This window comes from Lactuca virosa, chromosome 4 (assembly GCF_052849685.1).
Source record: "Lactuca virosa cultivar CGN04683 chromosome 4, Lactuca_virosa_CGN04683_v6, whole genome shotgun sequence".
Classification (NCBI taxonomy): Eukaryota; Viridiplantae; Streptophyta; class Magnoliopsida; order Asterales; family Asteraceae; genus Lactuca; species Lactuca virosa.
The window spans coordinates 231,918,130-231,924,759 of record NC_136429.1 but is presented as its reverse complement, the minus strand read 5'-3'; the positions used below and the strand labels follow the sequence as shown (position 1 = coordinate 231,924,759).

At 38.7% G+C, this 6,630-nt stretch overlaps 1 protein-coding gene across 1 annotated transcript; it reads left to right on the top strand.

Annotated features, from left to right (window-relative positions):
• Nucleotides 1–4,147: 4,147 nt before the first annotated feature.
• LOC145108062 (mitotic phosphoprotein N' end (MPPN) family protein) lies at nt 4,148–5,752 on the top strand. The gene is made up of 3 exons (XM_079045053.1): nt 4,148–4,967; nt 5,106–5,217; nt 5,296–5,752. The coding sequence occupies exons 1-3, from the start codon at nt 4,327–4,329 to the stop codon at nt 5,605–5,607; spliced, it is 1,065 nt and encodes a 354-aa protein (XP_078901179.1). The 5' UTR covers nt 4,148–4,326; the 3' UTR covers nt 5,608–5,752.
• The last annotated feature ends 878 nt before the right edge of the window (nt 5,753–6,630 follow it).

Sequence of the window (6,630 nt, the reverse complement as noted above, 5' to 3'; positions counted from 1 at the left end):
CAGCACACAAGATCAATTGAAGCATATCCTGAGGGATCAAAAGCGGCGTGACGCCTCTCAACATATTGAATGGCAGACACTTAAGCAATAAAAACCTTGTTACGGAAAGGGAAAGACGGTAAAAACTTGTAAATAAGCTCCACCTCTCGATACTGGAGACTCCCCATCCATTTCTTTGCGAGTACATCCATGTAATCGACCCTCTTTCTCGACACCTGCATACAAAGAACAGATAAAAAAAAGGGAAGGAAGGAGAAGAGAATAGAAGATGAAGAGAAGAATCTGCACAAACCTCTCGACATAACATAGAACTCCGACATCTTTCTACGAAGCCTCTAAGATGCACTCATACCGGCCCCCAGCAAGCACGTATACCGAGAAATCATCAGCCACAACATGGAAAACAACGAAGAACCTTAGCCATCTGCTCCTTCTCCGAGTAAAGGGTAATGGACTGACCATAGATAAAATTCGAGCACCGCTCCATGAACCCTACGCGATCAACATTAACCCAATCGTAACAGTTCGCCCGGTTCTTTGGCGAGTTTTTCTGCTCGGTCACTAGAACATGACTATGCTTATGGACATCAAAGGTGTAACTTTCACCATATGAAGTAACAACAAAATGGAAAATGGTGAAAGACCCAAATATCAGGGTTAATCCCGCTGATGCGACAAAGCATCTCAAAAGCAATTACTTTGTTTATACCATTGGGTACCAACTGATTGATGTGAACCTTATACGTCTGAAGAACCTCTTGAAAGAAATCGGATGTCGGAAGACGATACCCAGCGTCGAAGTGTTTAAAATATATCCCAATTTTACCCTCAGGATGAATAATGAAGCTAGCGTGTTCACCGGGAAATGTCACACCATCCTCCGGCTGAAAGCCATATCTCTCTTAGAGAGCAGCAAATTGATCAAGGGTTGGGGCGACGTTGATCGGAGAATCTATAGCAGAAAAAGAGTAAACATAGAGAAAAATAAGACAAATAGCAGGAATGAGGAAAATTGAAGAGGCATGAACTATAAAAGCATAGATAGGCGGGATATTTGAAAAACCTAATGATGGCAGTTGACGTCATGACTGGAAATCGTTGCAACATGCAACCGAAAAGTCAGCAACCAAATGTAATGGGACAAGAAATTAAAGGCTAGTCCCATCCATTGCAACTCAACACACCTATGTCACAACATATAAGACTAGGGAGACTTGATAGCGTGCCTCTTATGCATGCTAAAAACCACCAAGGGTGCTTGCTACATGGCCCGACCAACCAACCATCCTTACTATCCAGCACCTATTCCAACCTTGAACATATTATCTCTCGATACCTGGGATCCATCGTGGAACTCGCACAGGAATGTCGACATACTACAAACAGACACCTGTTAACTCCAGTGAAGATGCACGCACCACTATCATGGCTAAGCCAATCACATCTCGAACAGGGGACAAAGGTACAATGTACTAGTCAATGCCTCTGTTCCAATCGGGGTCTGACACTTTTATCTCCACGAGCGGGATTCGTGCCCCTAAACCTACTATAAAAGGCCATGTGCCTCCAACGTAAGGAGGTTGAATCCTCACTCTCTAAGCCTTACGCTATACACTCACCTCTCTCTCAGAGACTGACTTGATTGTCGTTGCGCTCTCCCAGGACATCCTCCCGGAGATCGGCTGATGGCATGTTTCCTATTATGATTGCATATCTCCACTGGAACTCATCTAATCAAGCCATTGCCACCATATCGGAGGTCCAATATCACATCAGTCTTTAATATCCACTTTAATATAAATATATAAATACATAGTTTAGACATTGGAAATGCCTAGTGAGTAATACCAGGATTCATCACCTTTAAAGTAAAGGAAATTGGGACACTCTTTAAACTAATAAGAACCCCCAAAATCATTTTAAAATTTATAAAGAAATTTAATAAATAATCACTTTCATAGAATATAACCATCATTAAATTCTTTGTGAAACTCCTTAGTCATTTTTCATTGATCATCATCATTGTACATATGTGTCTAAGCCAAAATTCATTAGTTACTAGTCATCCTTATTAGAAATTTGTGTCTAAATGATAATTCATTAATCATTCATGATAATATAACATTTAAAAGTTAATAATAAACATCACTTAGAAATACAAAATAAGTAGATTCAATGTAATACACTTATATCTCTTTCACAAGTCATCATGTGTTCATTTGTCACTAGTCATTGGTCGTTGGGTAGCTCAGTAAAGTCTACATTTTTCTAAAATAAAACCCACCATACATTACTCTTCATTTAGTCATTTTGATATGATATAAGTGTTATCATCACCCGTCATTAGTTTTGTCATTTTACCATGAATTTAATTGGACACTCAAGTCTTTTTCCAACCTAAGTGGATGCATAACCTCATGGGGAAATGATTTCCAAAACATCGTAGTCATTTAGTCATAAACAAAATACTTTTCAAAATAGTATATTAGTTACAGAATATCATGTAGCATATAAGTTATTAAAACATCATTGATGTAATTCAAATCATCAAAACCATCTTTAGTTATATAAGCGGCATGGTAGTTACTAACCTTATCATTGACTAATTATTGGGGTTAATATGGTGCATATTATGGATAGTTTGGGATTTGGGTTTCGGGAATGGAATATGAAAAATCTTGAGAATCGCTTCCAATTTCGTTGCGCCGGTTGCGTTTTTGTCTTGAATTGAGTTTTTTTGGATTAGCCACGAGTATAATCTATTTGAAATGGAGTTGGATAAAGTGAGAATTAAATTTGAATGAATAGGAGAAATTAGGAATGGAATTGGAGTGAAGTTGTGATTTTTGAAGTGGTTGAGTGTGGTCTTTAAATAAAGTAAAAAAAGTTACAAAATATTTTTTGTTTTTGTTTTTGTTTTTGTTTTTTTTTTAATTTAACCGTTGGTCAATGCTCAATAATAAATGTGTGAGAGAGAGAGAGAGAGTCTTCCACCATGTTAGGTAACACGTAAACCACACCTTTTGGTGGTACTCTTTATCTTCGGTTCGGTGTAGTCGTTGATAGGAGCGTCTATGGATCAATTTTGACCTAAAACCAAACCCAAACCGATAGTACCAATTTTCAATAATTTAAACCCAACCCAATACGAAATCACTGGGTTTGGGGTCTTGGTTCTCAGGTCGTTTCCAATTTTTTGGGTTCGGTTCCAGGTTCAATGAGTTTAAATCACCTTGAACCAACTTAAACATGAAATATCATTATATAAGCATCAAGAGGTGTTAATGTTCCATCCTATATAAACATGAACAATGCATTGGTTTGCATTACTCCAACTATGTGAGATAGGTTTTATATGTTTGGAAAACTAAATCAAGAATAAGTAGGTACTTATGTGGGATAGGTTTTATATGTTTGGAAAACTAAATCAAGAATAGGTAGGTACTCAGTTTCAAACTTTAAACCTTAGGTTCAAATGTCCAACACCTTAACCACACGAACAACCCGATGTTTGTGTTATGACGATGCAAAACTTATTTATATTATATACATAATATGTATTTTTGTAAACATTTTTTATAGTTGGTTTGGTTCGGTTTCTTTCAGTTTTACCATATCCAAAAACCGAAACCAATTTGAAATTTTCTGTTTTCGAAAAACCCAAGCTCAAACTGTCGATTCCGTTATGGTTTCAGTGTTAGTTTTTCCGTTTCTAGGTTTTATTGGTTTTTCTCATTCCTATCCACTTATCCAGTGGTACCGCCGTAAGCCTGCTGCCAAAAAAATCGACCGACTCCATCCATCCTAAGATTCAAAAGAGTAACCTTTAATTTGTAGGTATTTTGCCTTTTAAATTTTTATTATCATTCCAAATTGAGAAATTAAATTGGCTCATATCTTTTATGCCTACAAATATTCCTACCCACTATCATTATAACACATGTCACAATTCCATATTTACTTAACTATCTTATTAACAATATATATTAGGAATATATCAAATAAAATTAAATTGAATGATGGAATGATAACATCTGTCGTAAAAAAAAAAAAAACGAAATCAACTGCGAACGGCAATGGTTTTTTGACTTTTTCCTGGACGATTCCCCCTCATTTTTTGGGCCTTAAACATAATTTAATCGAATAACATTTATCGTCTTCAAAATTAAGCCAAACAACCCCAAAACCCTTCTTTTGAATCCTCCACGAACCAACGTCTAGGGTTTTTGAACACCGGAGAGCCGGAGGTTTGTAGCTTCAGCCGCCCTGTGATTGCCAACTATTGCCGTGTTTATTAGACCTTCATCATCGATCGAAGGGGCGGAAATGAGCTCAAGTATTCACAGGACACCGAAATCAACCGGTAGGCAATCCTTGTTCTTCAATGATTTAGCCACTCCTGTCACTAACCGGCGCAGTGGATCCGGTAAATTCACAACCCCTGGCCAAGCCGCCGCCGTATCGGCTCTATGGCGTGAAAATTTCGCCACCTCAGATCTACCACCACCACCCGCCTTCACGCTCGAAGATCGATCCGATTTCTCTCCGGAATCTGGGATCCAAGAGTATCCCGTTGGCTCTCCCGAACGTAATTCGAACCCTAGAACTCCCGCTCGAACGCCGTCTAAGTTGTTTTCCACAAGCCCCAACAAGTCTTCCCCACCTAATTCAAACCCTAGCACATCGCCCTATTCATTGTTCGGGAATCAGCAGTCACACACCTTTCAGAATCAGAATCATAATCAGAGCCCCTCGGGGACTTCGAGTTGGTGGTCCGCAGGTGTGGGTGATGATAAGGGAAAGGGCTCGGGTTCACCTTCAGGTTCTCCGGTTGATGGTGTTGTTCATCGTCAGCCAGGCGCTTTGGTGATTCTGCCGCCGCCTAGGGAGGTTGCTAGACCGGAACTTCAGAGGAATTCTTTGCCTGTCGGTACGATTGATGAGGAAGAATGGGTTACTGTTTATGGGTAATTTTCTCAACTTATATCTATATTCATCCTTCCACATATAGTTATTGTCTGCTGATTCAAAGCTCTCAAGTATCTATAAACTCATAGTATCAGTTTGATGTTTATAGTCAACAATGGTGAAATCTTAATTTGCAGGTTTTCTCCAGCAGACACAAATTTAGTGCTTCGGGAGTTTGAAAAATGTGGGGTAATTCTCAAGCATGTTCTAGGTCCAAGAGATTCTAATTGGATGCACATTCTTTATCAGGTAATTTCTGCCCCTTTTAGTATCAAACATCTCATCTTGTTTCTTCCCTTTTACTCAAGTTTTGTTGATGATTTACAGAGTAGATTTGATGCTCAAAAGGCTCTGAGCAAGAATGGAATGCAACTAAATGGAGCTTTAATCATCGGAGTGAAACCAGTGGATCCAATGCAACGTCAAGCTCTTACTGATAGACTAAACAATCATGGCGGATTCATGCCATTGCCACCACCAACAACCGCCAGAACATCAGAGACCTCCGCCTTCAAATCTTCTACTCGTTCTTCCTATCTTCAAAATGGTAATGCTAACACCTCTCAATCTGGTGGAACCATGGCCTCCCCTTCAAAGTCACTCGTCTACAAAGTTATGGATTTGATGTTTGGGTTGTAGTAGTTTGCTCCATGGAAATGGTAAATCATGGATTTTTTTTTTCTTTAATATATATTGTAAGGTTGAATGAGAGCCTAATGTTCGGATTTTGTTTGTTTTTATGTTTTTTGTGGTAATTAAAGATTCAAAATTGATTGATGGTTTATGATGTGGACTTTTTATGTTGTTTATAACGAGTTTTGGAATGAAAATGATTGTGATAATGGATATGCTCTTAAAAGCACATGATAATGTTTTAGGGTAGGCAAAGTCATTAGGCATATTCTAGTTATCTACCGAATTCAACTTCCATTCCATCTCCACAAAACATAGACCAACTTTTTTGGGGTTACAGTACCCGTTATCTTTGAGCTGGCTCATTCTGTCCGACCTAGAAGCGTTATGTGAAACGGTATATCAGGTACTGCGACCTAAATACATTATGTGAAAGGTATATCAGGTACATAAGCTCATACTGTCCGATCTAGAAGTATTATATGAAAATGTATATTGGGTACTGCGCGACCTAGATACATTATGTGAAAGGTATATCAGGTATATAACAGTCTGTTAGATAATCAATCGATGTTATGAACTTGTCCATAATGTCGTACATATCAGGTACATAACAATCTGTTAGATTGCTATTAAAAAGGCTTTGAATGTTTTTAGAATGCCATTAATAATCAATCGATGTTATGAGCTTGTCCATAGTGTCATAATGAGCATCATTTGAGAGGATATGAGAGGTAAACCGAACATAAGATATATAAGACTGGAGGGAGTGGTGCCACACTCCCTCCTTTACCGCATGTTTTTACAACACCCAAGGGGTAGAGAGTTAGGGAAGAGAGAGAGAAAGAAGAGAGAGATAGAGAGATAGAGGAAGAGAGAGAGAAAGGGAGCGCTCCCAATTTTTGCCACACTCCCAAACTGCACTTCCAAAACCGCATAGAGGGGGCGGTGTTTCAGTGCCACATCAGCTGAAACCGCACCCCACACCCTCCAGCCTACTAGTTTGAGTAACATCCATAAGAGCTTTAA

Coding starts and splice junctions, on each gene's coding strand:
- LOC145108062 (XM_079045053.1), top strand. CDS start 4,327: ATGAGCTCAAGTATTCACAGGACACCGAAATCAACCGGTAGGCAATCC. Junction 4,968..5,105: donor GAATGGGTTACTGTTTATGG/GTAATTTTCTCA, acceptor CTTAATTTGCAG/GTTTTCTCCAGCAGACACAA. Junction 5,218..5,295: donor GGATGCACATTCTTTATCAG/GTAATTTCTGCC, acceptor GATGATTTACAG/AGTAGATTTGATGCTCAAAA.